At 38.9% G+C, this 23949-nt stretch overlaps 3 protein-coding genes across 4 annotated transcripts in view; 1 reads left to right on the top strand and 2 right to left on the bottom strand.

Annotated features, from left to right (window-relative positions):
- The window catches only part of chk (chaski), a 67912-nt gene that overhangs the window by 22526 nt on the left and 21437 nt on the right, over positions 1–23949 (top strand). The gene's annotated exons all lie outside the window — the stretch shown is intronic.
- LOC135698457 (uncharacterized) overlaps positions 1–23949 on the bottom strand; it is a 202774-nt gene that overhangs the window by 163365 nt on the left and 15460 nt on the right. The gene's annotated exons all lie outside the window — the stretch shown is intronic.
- On the bottom strand, positions 10666–12317 carry LOC135698430 (uncharacterized). Its single transcript, XM_065218407.1, has 2 exons — positions 11281–12317; positions 10666–11223 (listed from the first exon to the last, which is right to left on the bottom strand). The coding sequence occupies exons 1-2, from the start codon at positions 11964–11966 to the stop codon at positions 10671–10673; spliced, it is 1239 nt and encodes a 412-aa protein (XP_065074479.1). The 5' UTR covers positions 11967–12317; the 3' UTR covers positions 10666–10670.

Raw genomic sequence — 23949 nt, 5'->3', positions numbered from 1 at the left:
GACGCTCATGTGGGTTGCAGCTCGCTGCTTGTGGGCAGCTTTTCGTTGTGTATTTCCAATAAACTCTGAAAATAGTAAACTTCACGTATGAAGTAACAAAAACACTTTGAAAGAAAAAAAGCTATTGAAAAACGCAAATTTTTGGAATGTTCAGAACATTTTTTGCTAGTACGCTTTATTGTAATTTTTTTTCCCAAAAATTGGTTTAACATACATTTATTTCTTAGTACAAATTCCATAAAAAAATTACCAAAAGTTCTTGTTCAACAATTTTTGCCAATTTTTATTTGTCGATTGATTTAAACATGCCAAAAGTTTTCCGATTTTTAATTTCGCTGCTCACTTTTCTTATTGGGTGATCTACAAGTCTAGCTTCCAGGGCACAGGTCCCACCGGTATTTCATTTGGTCAGATATCTGTTTGTCCAGAAAGAAAACCTCCTCAGCGAGCATCGGAATAGCGATTTGGACTGCTCCAATATTGACTTCCTTAATTTTCACCAATTTCCTGAGTGACAGGTTGGGAATAGTGCACCATTTTCGCACGATCTATTTGACTCGCATTTTGATTATATCGCAAAAATGCACTTTCAGCATACAGACTTGTTGTCAAGTATGTAAACAACAACACACATTGTCGTACAGCTGCTAAACGTTATCAGTGGACGCAAATGGCGGCTTGTGTGCTTACATTTTCTGGGACACCCTTGATTCCAATTTCGGTCTATTCACTCAATCAGCCTTATAGCATAGAGATAATTCTAAGACCAGAAGGTTCCGAAGAAACGTGCTCAACGTGCTGGTACTCTCTTCGGTACCAAGCTAATCGATGCACCACTCTAAACATAAGAAAATCCACGAATCCCTCATTTTATCTGTCAAACCTTCATAGCGAATCAAAACAAATCAAAACAAACATAGTGTAGTACTATAATTTCGGCCTGAATGGGGGACGTTAATCGATGTACTTGGGACCGATAGGCTAGTCCAGTATGAGCCAATTTAAAATCATTAGTTTCCACCGGTTGGTACTACAATCATGTCTGTCGATGGCATTAGACACTAGTCAACTTCGTCCTACGCGATCTGCGTGGTTTATGGACAGCACCTTAGTTGCATTCGACCTTTTGACCAGTTACCATTAAGGTGAATTCTGTCCTGAGCGATATTTCACGCGCAGGCTAGATTTTGCGACCGCATAAGAGGGAGAGAAGTACTAGTTGTCTCTCTCATTTCAATGCAAATGCACGCTCAGATCTGAACACACCATTATATCACCCAATTTAATTTTCCACGCATATGGGGGGTCCCTACCCATCCTAGTTCCTACTTACACTAATGCGTATTATGGAAAATTTTCATATCGGGGTTTCCTTTGTCGCACCGAAGCGTGCGTCACTGGTCGTTTTTGAATTTAAAAATGGATAACTATTTTCAGTGTTTGCGAGTGAGTTTGAAAACTGGGCTAGCAAACAGCTTATAATTTGCATGCAGATTCAGTCGAGCATTGAGTTATTCATCAAGTGTAAATCGAGGTTTAAATGGTGTGATTGGGAATGATTTGCATAAGTTCACGCTGTGCACAGTTTTTACTTTGAATTGCACTGGAAATTCCGGAAACTTCTCTTCGTCATGGCATCACGAAACAATTAAATTTACGATTGGATACTTGGCGCAAGTCACCGAATGCTGCTTGATACAAATGTTTGGTGCTAATTTTATGTTTATCAATTAACATCCATCCACTGAATCATTGATGAAACATGTTGCTATTCAGCAGGAGTATATAGCTGATATATATACCCATATGTATAGCCGGAATTCATTCCGATTTTCGTAGACATTCTCTCGGTGACAATTGGATCTAGTTAACACCAACCGAGAATAGCAGTCGTCGTCAGTGTCTGCCGATTCAAATCGACGATGCATCTGTTTACCGTAGACCCCCGCTAATCTGAACGACAATTAATTTAAATAGATTTTAACCCATTAACGCCCAGTGATCTATTTATTGATCAGCATTTTTTCTTTTATCATGTCGTAATATAAACAGGGATTGTAAATTATGTTTCCAATATCACTAGAATAATCCTTGGAATACCCTTAACATCTTGTTTTCAAATAGTGTGAGAATAATCCGCATTGTCCGGAGGCCAAAAAAGAGTTGGGCGTTAACGGTTAACGGAGTTTCGTTTCATTCCATGTGCTAAATGACATTTGCACTATTTTCAGTTTGCAAGCCGTGCTGATTAGCGGGGTTCAAATTACAAAGTGTTCAGATTATTGAAAATGCACGGTCCACGCCTCTTTAGCTTCTCTTGACAGATCTTGTGCACGGTACTGATGTATTGTCATTAGAGTTGAAACTGGAAAAACCCACTAGCGAAAATCGATTACACTCTATACATAGTAGTAGAAATAGTTCGCAGCGCATCATTGTGCGATTGTAGCGATCATGATACCGCCAATTCAGAGTAGACACAAGAATGACATCAATTGCAAATCAATTGCTTCCTGCTCTTCTTACGATTGACACGGTGCAATTGAATATTATAGCACCCAATTATTGGTATCAATGCGATTGAAACATCTATTCCGCCAAATTGCCAACAATTGACGTGTGGTTCCTTTTGAAGTGCGACTTCAAACTATTTATGACAGCCGTTAAACATTGAATACGAAGATATTTTCCATGCTAAACCTCAGATTTTTTTGTCATGTGTAATCACTTTATTGGGCGTTTAATCGGCGCAACTAGTGTCATTGTCCAAGCATCTAGAGTCTAGACGTTTGCTGGAATGAGCCTGTAGTAATCTTATATCAAACGACCATAATATTGCTTGTTATTTGATAACATGTGTTTACGAAACTTTAAACGTTTGCCGTTTGTCCACCACTGAACTGATGATAGCGATGATAATGATGATGGAGAGAACATCCCGGCAGCAGGTGGATGAAATGGGAAATTCAAGTCCAATATTGGCAGATGTCGGTTACGGTTCACAGTTGTGTTGTGGGTGCGATGGCAATCGCTTTGCCTCGGAACTGGTGGAAGCGACTTGAGCCGCGTCCGAAGTGGTTAGCTGAATAAATGTGCGTGATAGCAATGTAATTTGGGGACAATGGTCATAGCAACATCTAGTGTCTGAAGTTGGTGAGTGATGATGGTTGTTTGCTGAAGAGCAAAATTTAAAGCTACAATATTGTTTATGATAATAAAGCTACCGAATTGTAGTCTGAAAGCATCGGAGAAACAGACATTCGTTTGTATAGTGAATGTTTGTATAAGGACCGCAGATTTTCCTGATTTTCATGCATACTATATAAAAACTCTATACGATATCATAGGTAATCTTAGCTACAAAATGGAATCAATGTTTCAAATTCAGAAATAAAGCCTGTGCACGTTAAATTTCGGACACTAAGATAATGTCGGGAAAAAATCTACACATAAATACTACAAAACCGATTGTTAATTTCATTAAAGTAGACTTACATCTATGGCAAACGAAGCTTATTTAAATGTTAATTATATTGTCTGTAAAATTCTCCAACTTTCTGTAGGATACCCGCCATCAGGATCCGCACAGTATCATCAGATACCTTACTGCCCTGGATTACCCTATTATTACCCTCCTCTTGAAATCATTGATGCCATTTGCTTTCCTCTTTGTTTCGAATAGTTTCCGCTTAACCAGAGCCCAGTACCTTTTTATTAGACGAAGTTGTTCCGCTTCCAACCTTCCGATCCACAGTTAAGGTTCTACAAAGGGTCATTATTTTGTTTACTTCTTCTTTTTGAAATATTCTTCGATCATCATTTTTTAAATGTATTGGTAAAATTCATTGGAAGTGCATGTCCCCACGCCAAAACTGCCCATTTTTCATAAATATCAACTGGTATGGTGAGGAAAACTTAACCATCTCTTTTCTTCCTTCATTTCAATACAACAGCAAATGTGATGTCACACTATCTAGTGGATAAGAATGTAGCAGACAAAACATAAGCACTGCCAGACTGCGCTGTATGCAAGTTTGTTTACACCCCTGAGCGGGAAAGTGTATAACAGGCTACGTGCACTGCTGCCATCAACCCTGTTAGTGTTGAATTCAATCTTCTGTGACTTTTTTAATTGGACCGGTAAAATGTTTAAAATGGTCATTTATGTTTTATTTAATCAGTTTTAGATATTTATCCACCATTAAATACATCCACTCATCTATGTTAATAAGGCAGATTTCGCAATTAATTGTTTTAATAAACTTAAATTCATTGCTAGAGGCAATACATCTGGCACCGCTGTTTCAATGATACTTTCACGATTGCTAGCAAAGCAGTAAAGTAGAAATGGTTTTCTTTGTGATGAATTTTGTTCACCAAGAGTTTTGTGAAGCAGTTGTTTTGAGTTTCGTGTATTCGATTGCGTTTAATTGTGCTATACTTCGAAAAAAACACATGTAAGTAAATACAGTGAATGTGTTTTACCCAGGAAATTTTCGTGTTTACCCACGAAATACAAGTTTTAAATTTTCGTATTCATAATATATGAATGTATGTGTAAACTAATGATGATGATTTTATGATATTTAAAAAAAGAAGAAGAACGCAAAATTACTTACCCTTTGTAGAACCTTAAGCGCTGGTCAAACGATTTGCACATAATAAACATGGTACTCTTTGGCAGTTTTAGCTTTTTGACGACATCGCGTAGGAACCACGTTGGATTTTGCTGCCGTTCGTACAGAATGCGTTTACGTACTTCCACTTGATTCGGCGCCCTTTTACCTTTTAAGAATGTAAACATGTTATACCACAAAATAAAGTGAAGAGCTTCACTGCCTATAATCGCATATGAGTCCCATATGGATTTCCGTCAATTTTAAGATAACATCGTTATCAACTATCAATTGGCATCTACTTTCATATTGCGTGATAAAACTGCGGACTTTGATCATGAAAAATGTGAAAACAACATCAAGTCAGTTTGTCCCATCAAGCAAAGTAATCGCATATCAGTCCCATCCTAAAATTCGATCGTCCAGAGGTCAAGTTAGGGTTCTGCTTTTTGGATCGCCACATTTTTTGCTGATATAACCAAACATGCAAGCTTCATTGTAAGTGGTTTCATCTTAAATAAAATATCAATTAATTTACTATGATTTTTCAAATATTTACATGGGAATTGCACTTCGTAACTTTAACTGCCATTTTCCCAATGCCTACTTTTTCCATATGGGACTGATATGAGATTATAGGCAGTTCAGCTGTCATATAAGTGAAACGTTTCAGCGGTTCATGAAATATTTCAAAAACTACACTCAAAGAAAAGTGTCCGAATTTTAAGGTGGACACTCTTTAGAGAAAATAGCAAATTTAATCATTTTATTCTACAATAAAAGTTTCCCGCATTATCAAAGATACCCCGTTTTACGGTATATTTTGGATCTTCATCTTCAACTGCTTTATAAGATTTGATAAACTATCACACCAGAGTTGATAATAGTAGAGTTACGCAGACTCAAACCCAAATCTACCTATCGATCTGTCAAATGGTCTACCTTTCGAGCATAGTAAACAAACTGACTCTGTTGCGTGGGAAGTATTGTTATCGAGACTAGAAAAAACTTTCACAACCCAGGTGAAGTCATCCGAGGTGTAAACAAAAACAAAGGTCGCCAAAATAATAAAATGTCCATTGATCGACATCAGTGTTGCAAGCTTCACTCTGCGTAACTCTTCTATAATCAACTCTGCATCACACCATGCAATCCACGAATTTGTCCAAATTTCTGTATTCTACTTTTATTTACCTGTATTTCTGTATGATGTACATAACAATGGCATAACAACAATAAAGGGTGTACCGTTTAAAATCCGCACACACAAAATTCATTCTCAAAATTCGAGTTTTTATCCGATTATCACCAACTTTTCAGGAAGTAAAAAGAAACAATGAAAGTTAGTTTTGGCATCATTCAATTAATTTATTTCACCTTTATATCCGAATTCGCAAACCTTGGCCTCAACCCCAGCCATAAGGTTCTGCACGACCTCAGAATCGATAATTTTTTGCATATTAACCCATGCTTTCTTCATTTCTTCTAAATTCTTCACCACTTTGGGCCGTTTTAGAAGGTGCTCCTTCATAATGACCCAGTATTTTTCTATTGGTCGCAGTTCCGAAGTATTTGGGGGGTTCAGATCTTTCAGCACGAAATCGACATCATTCACCTTATACCACTCTAGCACGTCCTTCGTGTAGTGGCATGATGCCAAATCCGGCCAGAAGATCGTTGGACCGTCGTGAGCCTTCAGGAGAGGGAGAAGCCGCTTTTCGAGACACTCTTCCAAATACACCTGTCTATTCATGGTGCTCGCGGTAACGAAAGGTGTACTCCGCTTTCCGCAAGTACAAATCGCTTGCCAAAATAAGAACTTCTTGGCGATCTTCGACATCTTCTGTGTCCGGAGGTTCTTGGAAGAAACATCACACTTATTCTTGACAGTCACATACAGGTTTCCTGGAGTCTGGTTGAAGTCCATATGTCACATATGTCTCGTCATCCATTACGCAGCAGTGTGGTTTCATTAATTTCTGATCGTACAACTTCCGGGAACGGCTTTTTGCGATCGTATTCTGTTTCTCGTCACGGTTTGAGTACTTCTGAACCTTAAACGTGCGTAGTCCAGCTCGAGTTTTAGTATTCTGCACGAAAGTCTTGCTCACATACAACTTTTTAGCCACATCTCGAACTGAGGCGTTCGGTTTCCGTTTAAAGGCCCCAATCACGCGTTTGTGATCGTTCTCGTTTACCTGACAGCTTTTTTTTCCGGATCTTCGCTTCCGATCAACAGTCAGACGTTCTTTGAACCGTTTTATGATACCAGACACCGTGGAATTCACGATTTCCAACTTTTTTTCCGACGGCACGATGCGACAGATCCTTATTCTCAAAGTACTCGTGCAAAACTTTTTCGCGCACGCACTGTTCTTTCGTCGCTATTTTGAAAACTTTTGCGCACCTGATGAAATCAACTCACAGAGTGTGTGCGGATTTTAAACGGTACACCCTTTAGCTGATAATTTTTTGAACCTGCACACTTAATCATGGCTTTCCTGTTCGGTAATTTTTTTACAGTTTTCGAACTGTAAATCACAAAAAATACCGAACATACAGCTATTCTCAATGAAACTACTGATGTTCAGTAGCTTTTGCGACTAACTACTGAATACGGTAATAGCAAGTACTGAATTTTCCGTAAAATAACAGAATTACGGGGAATGACTACAGCTCAGTAAAATAGAGTACCGAGTTTTCAGTATTCATTATGATTTACTGAATGATCATCAAATGAAATTCAAAATTGCTGATCTCTTCAGTAAGTGAACTTGTTTGCATCATCCTGCTCCGTATCACTTCGCGCACTTGACCCCGGAATTCGCTGTGTTATAATAGAAAACCTTTGTGAAAATAAGTGAAACATCTGGAAGCCAACGCAGGAGTGCAGAAACTACCACGGAATTGCGCAGTTTATGCACTCCAGCATCGACTTCCAGATGTTTCAATAATTTTGAAGGAAAAACACTCACTAACATTGCCTTTTAGCTCCATGCATGGACATGCAATCCGGCACACCGAGAGAGCCACCAACCAACCGGCTGAATCACCATGATGAAGCGTTAAACTTGAAACTCAGTCCCCTAATAAAAAACATAAATTTTCATCCTCCCTTTGTATGGAACTTTTTTGATGAATTCACTGACTTATTCACCAAAAAAATAAAATAAAAATACCGAAAAATTAAGCAAAAAAATGCAAACAAATAAATTACTGAAAAAGCCAGCAATTATTTTACTGAGTTAAACGGTAATTTTAGACAGTTCAGAGATTCTGCAATTTACGGAGTTTTCAGTAAAAGTAAAAACTACTGGATTGATTACTGAAAACTCATCTGTTTAAAAACCCAGTAAAATTTTACCGACTTTGGTAATCTGAACTCTGTGTGTGTTTCGTAGATCTTATAGAGAAACTGTAACGAATGCTGACATTATTTTTCACTCTATGTAGAGGGTTATACTTTCCAAACCCGCCTTTTGATGGGGTAAATTTAAAGAGCTGTGTGTGTGTGTGTGTATTCCCTCTAACCCCCACTGGCCGGCAGTGTTATTATGGAAGAACTCTCTCTTCAATGTCGCATATATGGTCATTGTAGCCAGCTTTAGTTCGGGAGTTAGAAAGTGATAGCTCTATTGCAGATCCAGCAACCCATTTCAGAATGTCTGGAGAGTTATGCCCATTCCGAGGTTACTTTTACTTACAATAAACCCCCTCATTTATGTATTACCTCTATCAATTGGATATTAGTATTACACACACACTTCCAGTTTCAAAATGTTTTTTTTTTAATCTTGGCACGTACCTATTTAGTTTATGTTTTTAAAAGTATTTGGACTGGTCTCACCATGTTAATTTGATCCTCCAATCCATGGGTTCCGTAGTTTTGTTTTTCTCTACGCATTGCATAACATTTCGTGATTCACCTTTGTTGTAATACTCCCTTCGACGAACACAAATTGTTTTGCATTGCCATGGTCATCTGGGAAGAGGTTCGCGTCTAGTGCTTTCCCCAGGAACCTTTTGCGGCCACCAGTCTTGGGCGTATCCAGCGAGACATTTTTCATATTGCTCACAATCTCCGACACCGATAGCGGAAAACTTGCTGATTCACGGCAACATCGGCCCCCGAATCACCACCAAAACTCGCGACGGACACATTATCATCACGTTTACGGCCTAATTCACCAACCGGACCGGGTTCAAACTCGCCCACGGTGACGAATCTCTCAATATAACAGAACTACACGTCGAAAATGTGACATCCTAACTCGGAGAACCGGGCTCCCGGGAGGCAATTTTCGACACCGAACAATGAAACTGAAGCTACGTCGTAGATTTAGGTTAGATTTAAGGTCAACCGAGTCACTCAAGGCAAACACAGCCAAAACACGATATATCACTAAATGATAACTTGATGAACACTTGAAACTAAATTGCAGCACACAAATAAGCAAATTTAAAGCAATAAATATTTAATTCGCTGACGAAAAATACGCAGCAAAAGAAAAACACGTCAGCTTTCAGCGCGGCCTACTGCGATCATCGTGGGGTAAATTTAAAGAGCTGGGACAGAAATCGAATGTTTAAAAAAATGTTGTGCCAATGGTTGTAAAATACCTTAATTATTGTTTACCATTTAATCCACGCTCAGTTTTTTAACGCAATTTTTTGCGCCTCTATTTTTGATCGTGTGATCTCAAATTGCAGCCAACTTTAATGAAACTTTTCTTTTTAAATCACAAAACATGGTGGTATTGAAAATGCTACATTAAAGAAAATTGAAAAAATAAAATAAAATAGAAATCACGTAAAAATAGAAGTGAGGGTTCTGGGGGCGACCCCGGCGTAGTGGTTAGCATTTATACCTCTCACGCCAAAGTCACTAGTTCAAATCTCACCCCCGGACAAGTCACGAATGACCCAAGAGCGTTAAAGTGACCATAATAAAAAAAAATAATATATAATATTATTATTTATCATTTACATGAAAATTTTAAATAAATTTGTTACAAAATCACTCTGTAAAGATTTGTTAAACAAATATTTTACATGATTTCCAGTACCTACTGAATTATTCAATTGAAAAAAAAATGATCTTTATTTCATAATGAAAATTCGTCATTACAAATGAGTTCTTTAATTTTGAAAAAAAAAATCGATTTTATAGGGGAAATGTTGGCTTCGGCAATACCTTAACCTATTATCGTCAGGGGGGTTAACAAAGTCCTAGCGCACTCAAATTTGGCCAATAGTTGCTCTGAAAGACAATGTATCCACATGCCAAAATTGAGCTCTCAATGACGTTGTTTACCTCCTGACGATAATAGGTTAAGGTATTGCCGAAGCCAACTTTTCCCCTACATAATCTGAAAGAGCTTCGTTTTCTGAACACAGCGATTAATTTTTATAACCCATAGACTTTCATCTCAATTTTTAAATCAATATTTAATGCAAAATAGTAACTTCGCTGTTTGACACTAAACTAATAAATTGACTTCTCTCTCTCATACAAAGCCCCAGCGAGGGGCGGTAGGATGGTGATTCTAGCTAGTGTAATCGCACTTATTAAAAATAGTTCCAGCGTACCAAAATTGATGAAATTTAGGATTGCAGTTCCATTTTTAATGCAGCTTACGAATAAGTATTTTCCTCAATACCCCTAAATAACCCAATTAGATTTTTCTTATTAATTTTTTTTTTTTCAAAAACTGCTCCAGACAAACTTGATCTAGATCATAATAGTTTCCATCATTTTTATATTGCCTTGTAAGCTTTTGAAAGAAACCACGCGTAATAAAAAATGGGCAGTAGAGGGTTAAATTTCCAAGCGAAAGGTGCTGCAGTATTGACATCATTGTCAACCATTCTAATTATCGCTAAGCTTACATTTTCCTCTCTTTGCTACTAAGGCGCTTATCGAAAAACGCACACGTAAGAGTTAAAGACTTTCTTGCCATCTATTACTTGCATAAATCAATTTGATCAATCAAAGCAAATATAAAATGCCATTTGCTTCCTTTTATTTCGCATATACTTCATAGATGCACTATTCTACACGTCAATTGTTCTGATAATTCTACGTATTCTTCTCCTTCTTCTACGGGAGGAACTAATCGCAAGTAGTCCATTGGCAATCACCAAAGCTATCGCATATGATCCATTTATGACCCACACCGCAGTGAGTACGGTATTCTTCAACGTCCAGGCCTTTGGCAGCAACTTGAGCAGCCCTCCAAAGCCATACATGGCCATGTGAACGGTCAGAAGCACGGCTGCCGGCAGTAGCACAATTTTGTCCTTAGAACAGATTTCAACCAAGTGTGCCAGAGCCATTCCAAATGAAAACGACATCATCGACATGGTCACCATCGTAAGGTAGAGCATGCTGTGTGTCTGGACATACAACAGACATATCGTCAGGGAGATACAGCTAAATGTAAAACAAGCAATCCATTTCTTGCCAACACTGAAACAAGTCACACTGTGCTGCAAGCATATTGGAGTCAGCACATTGAAAAGTGTATTCCAGATGAAATCCCTGTTCTCGAATGCCACGAAGAGTGGAAAAAATGGCTTCAGTGGCTTTTCGTTGCCGTTCACTAACCTAGAATAGAAAGTTTGATTAAGCATTTGCATGAAAACAAGCATAGCAAGAATATACCATTGCAAAACAGCACTGCTGACCGACGATAGCAATATGACTCCGAAAACTGCAGCAGCTATAAACTCACGGAACGCATATCGATTGCTCTCTTCAAACGAATCTTCCAGGGAATGCTTCCACGATTCACGTGGACAAAATAGAAAATAATGAACCATCGCAATGGCCAGATCCATGAAGTATTGCGTGTTTGGCCAAACCTGTTTCGATTCAAAGCTAATCCACTGCAGAAACGCATTGCCCAAGCTCTGCGCTACAGTGCCATAAATAATGGACGAGTATCGATCGCTACTGGAGCTGTAGATGATGATTTGATAAAAGTAGAGAGCTACTTTGCTATCCCGGAGTGCTTCCAACGCAAAACTGCACACGGGGAGAGTGTCTCGAAAGTATTTCAGGATGCATCCCAATGCGTAGCACAAGCAAACTGGTGGGTGAATTATGCTGTAGAGATCACGTACATTGCTTACACTGACGTTGCACGTTATCAGTAAGGAAGTTAAAACTGGACCCAATATTTGGGCTAGGTACAGATCCGGGTAAAAATCGATGTCTACTCCTTGGCCGTCTGTTCCGGTTTGGTTTTTGTGCTGTATCCAAGGGTATGGATCACGACGGAATCCGGTAAGGAACAGTGCCGCTATCGATAGGCGAACCACTCCTGCATTAACAAATTGCACTTCCATCTTTCATCACTAACTGTCAAAAGTACACTTGTTGCAGTTTTCAAACTTGCGCACACCCGCACATTGGGAAGCTCATCACTGGCTGCAACTTGTAGCGTGTGTTGTTGCATTCCCTATATCTCTATGGTCCAGCCGGCGGCTACCGCTGTGTCTCCTTTCAGCGCAAGCGTACAAAGCGTGCAAGCAGAAGACATTTTCATTCACGATGTCATGAATATGTTTTAGGAGAGGATACTGAGTAGGTAGGTAGTAGACATGGAAAAGTGTTGATGGAAAATGTTTTCGAAAAACAACTGCTAGGAATCGGTGGACTACTGTAAGCCAGAAATCTTTTTCGTACGCTAGTCGTGTATTTTTTTTTCCATCAAGGCAATGGCCATACCATTTTCAGCTAGTACACTGAATTTGCAACAATTTCCTCGCTAAATGGTTTTTAGCTTACACTCTTTTTCAATTCTATAGCCGACTACGAGCCATCTGGGGAATGTAAGATTCTATTACAGATTTGCATAAAAAGCATGCAGGCTTTGTAATGTTTCACCGCATGAACAGATTCTGTGGCCGCCGGAAGGTATTTTTAATAAAATTTAATAAAGTTTGTTTTCCCAAATTTAGTGCGGTTCACCTCATGAAGGTTTTGTATGAACATATTATTTCTATAAAAAAAAACTTGCTTGTACGCTACAGAACTTACATTACATTTGCTGTAAGAAAACATGCATCTAGTGTAAGAAATCAACCAATACATTTGCTGTTCATGGCATCAGGGAGTAGAATTGATTACATAATTCTCGAAATAACACTGTATCGCAGAAATCTCCGGAACATAACTGATATTTTCAGACGCTACTGATTGAAATATTTTGGGCTGTTACAAAGGGTAAACTGGTATTTGCATTCATTCAATACCGATCCGTTTCTGGGTAGGGTGTGATATAATTGAAAAATATAGCATTGTTTCGATATGTTTATAAATGGCGTGAAAATATATAGACAATAAAAGTAAAAGGAAAATGATGTTGATTCCGCTTAGTGAGATATGGTTACAAACGTAACAGATACGCATATTTTGTCTACAATGTGCGATTATCATCAGCGTCAATACCAGTATGAATATGCACTGACAATGCCTGTCCATTGTAGATGAAATATGCGTATCTGGCATGGATACAAATTTAAATAAGTGAAATTTAAGCCTCATACTCTTCTTCTTATTATTAGTTTTCTTCTTCAGAACTTCTTCCTCGCATTTCAAGCTTATTGCTTATCGCATATTAGCTTATTGCGTGCTCTCAACATAGTGTTCTAGATGCACTTCCACAGTTATAAATTGAAAGCTTTCGATCCCTGTACGATTTTTGCATTAGTATAATTGTGTGGCAAGTACAATCGAAGTCGAGAAATTTTCCATTCCGAAAAATTTCTAGACCTGATCGCGAATTGAACCCAGCAACCTCCAGCATGGTCTTACTTTATAGCTGCCTTTACCGACTGAGCTAAGAAAGGCCTCTAAAACCGCCAACATCTGGTGGTGAAAAATGCTAAAACTATCATAACTCCGTCATTTCGGAATAGATTTTTCATCTATCCATCTCAAGTAATCCGCATACAGCTGTGCGTTTTGAGAAACGCAGGTAGAATTCCGTCAGGACCCGGATTGTACGACCAATTGAGTTTCGAGAAAGCCCTGAAAAACATTTCGGTATTGATGTCAATTCTGCTCATGGTTTGGCCAGAGAGTGGTACGTATTACGTTAAACTGGCAGCCAGTCGGGCATTGTCGTCACTCAGTTTCTCGTCCGTGAAGACACTAGCAATTTTTTCAGAGAACAGCTGACAGATATCTTGCGTAGATGAGGTCACGTTAATATTATGTATCATAGGCGACGGCAGACCTGCTTCATGTCGTTTTTCGGTGACAAACTTCCAAAACTGCTTGGGACGTGATTTAAGCTTTCTCTGCAATCCAAACTGCAGACATAGTGACCTTGAAGGGATACTGTGCGGTGCTTGGTGAATTTCCTAAAAGCGGCTCTCTTTATGGATTTCAGTCGACGAAATTCACTCGTATGCCATAGTGGATGGGTTGTATGATGATGATTCTTTTTCGGAACGTGTCTGTCAATGACATATGCCAAGACATTGGAAATAGTTTGAGCGGCGGACTTAATATAAACGGTGGCATGTGAAATATTAAAATCATGCATCAGCTTAGTACTGAACGTCTCCAGTAGCGGCGGGTGGTGACGATCCAGTCTCACCAGAGGAGTGGGTGCCTCGCTTAAGAAAGGAGCTATGTCCTGGGCGCTTACAAAACAAAGATCCAAACTGCGGTTGTTCTGGCTAATAACATGATTGATTTGAGAAAGAGTGGCTGAGCAGTAATTGTCCAGAAGGAGCGAAGCGTTTGAATAACAGAGTGAGAGATAGAGGAAACCGTTGCGAGTTTTTTTACGTAGGACTTTCATTTTTATATGGGGGTACACTTTGTGAAACCAAAAATGGAACATGAAACAAAATTATGAAAGATTTTGAACATTAATAACTCAGCTGCCCCTGGACCAATTTCAATAATTTTATCACCTATCGATCAGAAATATTTCTACGCATCTTTAGCAACTGATGATTTTAAACAAGAAGCTATTGAAAAAGTGGTAATGTCAAGCGTTGTCCAATGTACACATAAAAAGTGATAATTTTATCACTGTTAAACGTTCTTCCCAAACCCAGTCCTCATAGTCGAGTACCACTTGGTTGCACATCATTCTACTTTAACCTGAAAAGATATAAAAAAGTGCTGCTGTCTAGCCTCAACTCATTTTCGCTTCGGACGCCGTGGTGAGCAGACAGCAGAAGCAGCAAAAGCAGTCGTTTGGCTCGCCCGTGGCGGTGTCAAACGTGTCTCCGGTCTGATTTACGAGAAAATACGAGGTGTGCTGAAGGTGTTCTTGGAAAATGTGATCCGTAATGCTGTCACCTATACTGAACACGCCACGGCCATGGATGTCGTCTACGCTTTGAAGCGACAGACGAACTCTGTACCGTTTCGGAGGAACATCATCACCAACTTTGGCAACAAAACGGCCCTTTTCTGGGCCAACAAGCTTATTACAGTAAAAAGTTAGAATAGAATTTATCTGCCTGTATATCCATATTCAGAACCACATGCCCCCAACGACCACACAAAATGCTCTCCAGAGTTGTAATCTTGTAACCAAATTTGGAAGCAGGGGTGGAAGTGATTTTGATTGATTCTCTTCATCAACTTTCTCTTTGAAAAAAAAAAAATACTACAAATTTGGTACGCCTACAAATCAAAAACGGAAAGAGTTAAGGATAAGATGATCGATCAATTAAAAGAGCTAAATTTTCTTCACATTTGTTCCGTGCCCTATCGGTCCTACGTCAAGCTCCCGTTCGTGCCCCTAGGCACAGACCCCTCTACTTTTTTTTTCATAAAATCCCCGGGAGATGGAAGTCACCAAACACAATAACTTCATCGCTTGCTCTAGCGGTATCCAGAACAGAGAAAACCGATTGGCAATGGGTTTCGATGAGGTAAGGCTCGGGAGGAAAGTACACCGCACAGAGAAACAAGGTGCGATCGCCCAGTTTGATCGACGTCCACACCTGCTCTAAGCATATCCTAGCATTATTTTCTAATAGCATCGCTTTAAACCTATAATTTACAGCCAGTAAAACTTTTCGGCTGTTAGTAGCATTCCTATCGCAACGGAAAACTTCGTAATCGTCCCGAACACCTGACGAGAGAGCGTGCGTGAATCAAACTATATCTCCGTGAGAACAATGATGTCGTAGCAAAGATCCGAGGGAGCTACGCAAAAATCGTCGACATCACAGTTGATTTTTTTCATTTGGTTTGTTTTCCGTCGATCTTGTTTTCCGTGCTGAGCACTAATGCTACCGACGCCAGAGAGGCAGCTCCCACACCAGGACCCTACCTATCGACTCATCAACTCATGAACCGAGAACCAATGGCTTTACTTTCCTTCAGAAGGAAGGCGTGATCAGAAATGTTATGCCTCAGAACATCCCGGCGGCACCGACTGGGATTGAACCCAGGCCTGCTGGGGTATTACCTCTCGCTTACCACTACACCACCGACGCCGCTAACATCACGGTTTATACCACCGACGTTCTGGTAGTAGACAGACATCTCATGCTGGACATGATGCGGCTAGTGCGGAGGCCGCAGAACCGGAAACACAGCTAGAAGTTGAAGTGGTATCAGGCAGAGGAGAGGCTGAATCGTCAATATATTTGCCAGTAATAGCTGGTTGGAAGACCCCCGACCTACATCTACACTCAGAGCCGAGACGAATATGCAGAGCGCTGGCTTAAGTAAGCGTGACTAAGTCAGAGAAATCGGGGGCTTCCACAGTGCTATCATAGAGGTAACTCTAAGACCAGAAGGTCCCGAAGAAACGAGCTCAACTTTTTGGCTTAGCTCAGGTACTATCTTCGGTCCCAAGCTGCACCTCTCGAATCATAGGAAACTTTCATAGCTAATCAAAACAAACATAGTGTAGTACTTGAATTTCGACTAGAATGGGGTACGCTTAAAGATGTATTTGGGACCAATGGGCTAGTCAAGTAGTGAGTCAATTTAAAATCGTTAGTTTCCACCGGTTGGTGCTATCCACGATGTGTCTCGGTGGTGGTCAAGAAGCAGTAGAGGTAGCGCTTCGTAAGAACGGTGTGCTGTGCGAACGGTGTCCGTTGTCGAGCAAACAATTTCGGAAAACCCCGTTTCTCGACTCAAGCGCAGGACCGGGATGTCTGCTGGTCGCTGGCGGGAAGGGATCGAATGCAGAGAGTGGAGTCCTGGTATCCGGCTAGCAGGGTAGGCTCCGGGAAACCAACTGACAGAAATCTAGCTTCTATTGTTCCCCAAAATATGTTAAACGCTAGCACATTGCACAGGATCAATCGGGGCATAATCTTCGACTTGGACCTCATCTCGACGTCGGAGACCATTGCAAGCAAACGATACAACTGTCATATAGCAGACATGAATCAACATGGCCACAACAAAAACGTGTTGCACTATGAATAGTTTCAACATTGCTAAAAATCCGTACGTATCCAGATTTGAACCTACAAAAATCCCTAAGCAACCAAAAGTTCGGATGAAAGTCCTTTTTTGGCTTAGTCAGCTAATCGAAGGATTATGAAGAGAATTCTATTCAGCTTACTTTTTAAGTAATTAACCGAACTTCCAAGTTCACATTCGATGTTTCAGCTTCTAACAGAATGCTGTTTCACTTTTAAAGAGAACTTGAAAGTTCACAAAAGGTTCGTTTAACTTTTGGAGGGAATGCTATTCAGCCCAAAAAGAAAACTTGAATGAAATCAACAAACCAAAACAGAAACAATATATCGTTTATTTTGCCGATTACCACGTTCTCTTCTAATTTATTATGAGCTACTGCGTCGTCGTGGGAGATAAATGTTTGTAATATAGTCAAATATTTATTTTTGTTTATTAATTTATTTGATAAGGCTCAACCGAATTAACTTTACAGAGCCGAGGATTCTTGGTCACTATACAATACATTTTAAAACTATAGTCAAAAGGTACAACACAATAAAGACTTTATCTTCCGCTATCCAAAAAGCCTCCTCCATCAGAACTGGAGCCGCTTCCAGTAGTTTCATTGTATGGCAAATTGTAGTACGCCAACGAGGGTCAGAGCGCGTCCATTGCAGCAATGGACGCAAAACGTGGTCAGCACTCACACACTCATCACGAAACGGTTGCTTTCCAAAGTCGACTACGCATCGACCGAAAGAACTGCTGATGGAGAACAATGAGGAGGACCACACAATGGTTGCTGCCGAGAAAACAGGCGATCGCGTAGCACACATCCAGAGTGGCCTGCTTTTGTCGACAGCCGAGTGAACACTGAAATATTTATTTTAAACTACATGTTTTTAAATAACTTACCACAAGCCTCGAACTCAAGTCCGTCTTTTTAAAACCGAGATACATACCACTGCTCTATGCGAACGAAGTGGAATATCATATGATTTTACTCGATGTGTTGGTTTCATTCATAATAATGGTTTTCAGAGTAGCCAAATCTACTTTCAAGTTCCGTAAAAATTTTTTTGAACTTCAAAGTCTCTGATTAGTTCCTGTAGAACCCTATCTGAACTTGAAAGTTGCTAAAAAGTTCATAGTTCATAAGTTCATATTGTAAACTTGCGCCGTTTGACATTTGACAGCTTGTTTTGTTTTCCGCAGAAGTTTTCAGTAACGTCGAAAAGTACGAAATAATTTGACTTAATTTTAGTAAATTTACTTTTTGTGCGACTTGTTTTATTCAGAAAATCATCAAGGTATGTTAGTGGAACGCAAACTTCAATAACATTTAATAAAATAATGTATTTTGAATTGAACGCTCGAGGCTGTAAGGAGCTGTCGGTCGTTCCAGATCAATGGCTGCGGAAATTAAAAAGTGGACACATTTTGCTCTGGCCAAATGCGAACAGTGACGCAGAACAAGATAAATTGAAGAGAATCATCGTCCGACGTATGTCAGCTAATCCAACATAAGAGGAAACACAAAATTCGCGAAACCGATATCTTTCAGACACACCCGTCTCCCTAGCAACACAAGCAACCACTCCACCGACCCCCGTCATCATCAAAGTAAGAGGGAGTGTTCGGGATGAAATCCTCCCTCAAGTAACAACACCAACCCCACCACCACCACCACCCGCTGCATTTGAGACAATCTCTGAAGGAAATGTTCAGACCATTCAGTATGTAGCAACAGCACCCCTACCTCCACCAGCACCTGATGTACCTGAATCATCGAATGAGTCGTCGTCAATCCCAAAAAAAAAATCCTCAATTTCACTGTCGTCGTCTTCAGTTTTAACTTCTTCGGATGTTGCTGTATTTCTTGGAAGATCTGTATCAATTTCTTTTTGTATCGGAGCATGTTTAGATGTGGTAGGCTGTTGATTTCCTGTAAAGTAAATAAGAGTATTTGCCTAGGTATTTGCTTTAAAAAAAAACTTACAAGACAATATATTACACTGTTACCGGATTCCCATTTTGCAAACAGTGTATTGCGGTGATAAAACAATAAGCCATTCTTTTTTATCGTTTTCGAAAAATCAATTTTACGCTTTTGTATAGATAGCCAAGTTTTTGAACAGAACACCGTTTCACTCTTCACACGTAAACAACATTTCTTAAATTGACATTTCTAAAGTTGCTTACAAGTTCAAGTAGGTTCAAGTCAACGTTCAAGTCGAGCTTCCTTCGAACTTTGTTTATATTTTTTAAGTTGTTGCAAGGTCTTATCTAGAACTTTACGTGTACTTTAAAGTCTTAGAAGTTCAACATAGCTTAGTCACAGACAAACAGACGTAACACTTCATTGTGTATCTTCGTTCATGCATTTAACGGTTGATTTGAATATTATCAGTTCCGCGAACTACTCGCCGCAGCGCATGCAATATTGTTTGCGAGCTAGCGAGCAAGCTTGTTTTCCGCGAGAAGCCCGAGAGATATCGTTACTGAGGTCATATGTTTTGAGATATTATGTTTTCAAGAAAAACTTTTTCAAAGAGTTATGTCTGTTTGTCTGTGGCGTAGTTGTGAACTTTCGCGCTGCTTAAAGGTACGGTTGGTACTTAGATTGAACTTTGTGTTAGAGGTTCAAAACAAGTTCTTCATTTACTTTTTGTGTACTTCACAGTTCCATTGAACGGAAACTTCTGTTGAACTTTCAAGTTTCCAATAAATATTGGCGGTACTTTAAAGAGCATTAAGTTCTGTTTGTACGTGTAGTGCCTTGTTAATCAGCAAGGTTGCAAAGACTCATTTCAGCTAAAACAATGTTTTTCTAAATTATGAAATAATTAGATGCCATGATCAAATTTTGAATAGGTAGGATACAAGAAGAGGTTGCAAAGAATGTGTTTGACATATTAAACCTGTTTATTTCACTTCATGAGAGTCACAATCAGCGATTTTTCACAAACTCACTCACTCACTCACTCACTCACTCAGCGATCGGCAAATCGCTGATTGTGACTCATAGAAAGCAAAATTTACAGGTTTTATGTTTCCAACGCATACTATGTAACCTCTTCTTGTAAGTTACAAGTAAAACATGCCATCATACCATCTTTTGGTTTTATTATTCCGAAAAACATTATTTTAGCTGAAATGAGTCTTTGCAACCTTGTTAATCAGCAAGAAAGTTCCACGGAACTAAATTTGAACCAGATGTGAACTTTTGAGTTCGTTTCTCAAGTAAAATCCGAACTTTAGGTTTAGGTTGCTTTTGGGACGGTACCCAGCAGAAGAACTATTTCTGGTACAAATCGCCACTAACTGAACTAACATCGGACCTAAAACGGAACAGTCAATCGAATGGCAATTGGTTCTTCCGGTTGACGCCATGATTTTGGGAGATACCAGCTCATAAATACAGAGAACGAGGTAGATAATAAGACGAACACAAAAGTCGAAATCCAGGCAAGGCTAAAGCCCTTTAGTTAATGTATCGACGACTGTCACCACAAAACTGAAAAAAGCTGCTCCAATCGAGAGCATCCAATCGAGCGCTGCATTTTGACGGTTCGATTGGAACAACTTTTGACATACGTCCATACTTTTACTGTAGGGCTTTAGGCAAGGCTCGTGCTCATAGGCGTAGCCAGATAGGGGCAGGGGGGCGACTGCCCCCCCCTAAACTCGGCAACACAAAGGCTTTCGAGGAAATGGCGTTCGGTGAAATGGCATTCGGCCAAATTTTCCATGGTAATTTTTTTTTTCGCCCCTCCCTAGCTCGAAACCTGGCTACGCCCTTGCTCGTGCTGAAATATCGGCAGCAGATTCCGAATAATACTGACATAACGTTTGAAATGGTTTGATTAAACAAGCCCCATTGATTAACCCCCAAGTCGCTTTTGGCCTCCGGACAATGCCGAGGGGGACGACTCTAAATATCTACGCTGCAGGAAATATTATGTTGTGCTGTGGCTAGCTGCTCGCACGCTGAGTAGATAGAAAAATATTGATGACGATTCTGAAGATTTCCTGCAAAAAATGATGCGCGATGCAAGTATATGCGAGAAATACAAGAAGATTTTTCGAAGATTGATTCGCTAGTGTGAGATTTTTTGAGCATCTAAAATTGAGATTTGGATGTGTCGCCCCCCTCGGACAATGCGCGATTTTTCCAGGAGTAATCCAAGGATTATTTTCACACTATTTGAAAACAAGATGTTATTCCAAGGATCATTCTATTAAACCCTATTTTCTCAAGGTTCTAGAAGAAAATTATCATAATATAGTTCTAGGGCAAGTTCGAGTTGGTGATTCACCAAACTCATCTTAGATCACTGCTTTTAAATAAAATCTAAAGTAAAATAGTACAAAAATTGTATTGATTCTAAAAAGAACTTGAATTTCACAAAATTAATAACGAATCAAACGCTCCAAGGAGTTACGGCCTAAAATGTCGTCTATATATTTTATAATATTTTAATCAACCATGATAATTCAAGTGTACCGTAAAACGGGGTATCTTTGATAATGCGGGTAACTTTGATAGTATAATATAAAGATTAAATTTACTCGCTGCGCTTTTTCTGAATTAAAAATATTGGTTACATATTGTAGCTTAGGGTGTTTCCGTTGATATTGTATGTAGTTTTTATACATAGCAAAAAATTAATTTTAATTTCACATCAAAGTGGATGTACTTCAATCGTGTCAGAAATATGGCCAAAAAGGACAAAATTATCTTTAATACAGTGCATGAACTGACATTACGCTGCTTTTACTGCATTTGTTTATTTGTGTGGCCATAAAAATTACATGAGATTTTCGACATGATTGAAGTGCATCCTCTTGGATGTAATATTAAAATTTATTTTTTGCTGTGTATAGTATGTGTTACATATTTTACAAACATATTAAAAAACAATTTTCATATTTTTCGCCTGTTTGAAAAAGCACTCAAACCATCACTTATGAAATGTATTTCCGATATAGCCATCACAAATTCAATGTTGTAATCTCATTGCCTATGATATTTTCTGATTATATGCTCATTCAAAGTTCCATATTTAAAGAGCTAAAATGTTTGCGTTTCAGGCATTTTTTTCTACATTCATCGTGCATTATCAAAGTAACCCCAAATCAAAATACTGATGTTTGGTCACAAAACTAAAAAAAAATAGTGCAAATGCTTTAATTCCCGTTAAAAAAAATTACGAATGAATTAACTCTTGGATCCTCAGTACTTGTTTTAAAAATATAAAATTTGAAAAATATTCATTACTGCAAAAAAATATTTAGAATGTACTTCAAGAAATTATCATATTATGCAATATCGTAGATATAGTTTTTGAAAGATGTGTTGAATTTCATAGTTTTTGTTCAATATCTTTAAATTTTTTTTTTTTGTTACTTTATTATAGAGATTTTTAGCCATAGGCTAGTTCATCTCTTCAATATCTTTAAAGCGAAGCGTGGATTCTTCAACAATGTTTCAAATTTTGTTGAATTACCAAATTTGCTAAAAACTCATAATTTTTTCTGATAAGTTAAGTGTGAAAAACGGATTTTTTCAATTATAGCTATATAGTATAGCTGACCGTTATTAATTTGAACACTTTTTAGTTTGAAACTCGCTAATCTGCACACCGTTCAGTCAAAAGTTAGTCAAACGTTATTTAGCGCATAGACCTTATTGACGTTTAATCATCTTTCTCTATCTAGCACACATGGATGAATGGACGGTTTGTTTTCCCACTAATCTGTTTCGTTCTTGCTTGTACTCGTTCGCTTTAAATGGTACAGTAGTGTGCGCCGATTAAACGTCAAAAAGCTATCCAGCTTTCCATGCTCGGTAATGGCGGCCTGTTTGTATCAATAAATGTATCCTTCACTGTGCTTTTTGACACTAACTGGAGGGCGTATGTTGTTTCATTTTCTTCTGTTCCTGGGAGAGGGAAAGGAAGAGGTCAAAATCCGAACCTCCAGATAACACAGTGAAGGATACATTTATTCATACAAACAGGCCGCCATTACCGAGCATGGAAAGCTGGATATGGAATGGAGAAAAACGAAATCTAGAGTAACATTTGAAACGGGCCTATGTCTAAAACGTGAACAAATCGGGTTTTGATACCATTCTCTAGCACCGCTTGATAGCTACTAATCGTGTAGGAAAGTTCCGCATAATCGAGAAAAATCATTAAAAATAACTCGATTTTCGAAACGGCCGATCAACGAAATTTTTCGATTCATTAATAGACCCGTACGCTCAAACGGCCAACCATGCATTTATTTCATTTAATTGATAAGCCTAGTGACGTAGAAGGGTCGATGATTGAAAAATTTCAAACCAAAGCTAGGCCCTACCAACAATCAATACGAAACTAACGATTTAAAATTGGCTCACTAATTGACTAGCCTATTAGTCCCAAGCAAACGATTAACGTACCCCATTCTAATCGTAATTCTAGTACTACGCAATGTTTGTTTTGATTCGCTATGAAAGTTTGACAGATAAAATGAGGGGTTAGTGGATTTTCGAGGGGTGAATCGATTAGCTTGGGACCTAACAGAGTACCAGAGCTGAGCCAAAAAGTTGAGCACGTTATGTCGGGACCCTGAAAATTTGAGAAGTATCCGATTTAAAATGAATTTTTGGTGATCATTTTTGTGTGTCTCATTTTTTTCCGAGTCCAGTCTTTAGTCTTAGAGTTACCTCTATGGCCCTACCCAACAAACAATTTTAGCTGCAGCTTAGCTTATACAGGCAAAAATTAGCTGCATAAGGCAAATTTTGGCTGTATAAGCTAATCTACAGCTAAAATTGTTTGTTGGGTACTGCTTGAGGCAGGACCGATGATTTGTTTTAAATTTATTTGACGTTGCGAAAAGGCTTTGCAAAGGGCCTACCATTTCTGATGACAAGCACAA

The sequence above is a fragment of the Ochlerotatus camptorhynchus genome, unplaced genomic scaffold (assembly GCF_037179485.1).
Source record: "Ochlerotatus camptorhynchus isolate MF236.1 unplaced genomic scaffold, CSIRO-AGI_Acam_v1.1 ptg000086l, whole genome shotgun sequence".
Lineage (NCBI taxonomy): Eukaryota > Metazoa > Arthropoda > Insecta > Diptera > Culicidae > Ochlerotatus > Ochlerotatus camptorhynchus.
The sequence above is the reverse complement of the archived record's forward strand: the minus strand, read 5'-3'. Positions and strand labels throughout refer to the sequence as shown.

Excerpts from the sequence above, each read along its gene's own strand:
- LOC135698430 (XM_065218407.1), bottom strand. The coding sequence starts at position 11,966 with ATGGAAGTGCAATTTGTTAATGCAGGAGTGGTTCGCCTATCGATAGCG. Across the intron at positions 11,224-11,280 it reads AGCAGTGCTGTTTTGCAATG|GTTAGTGAACGGCAACGAAA; the intron begins GTATATTCTTGC and ends TTTCTATTCTAG.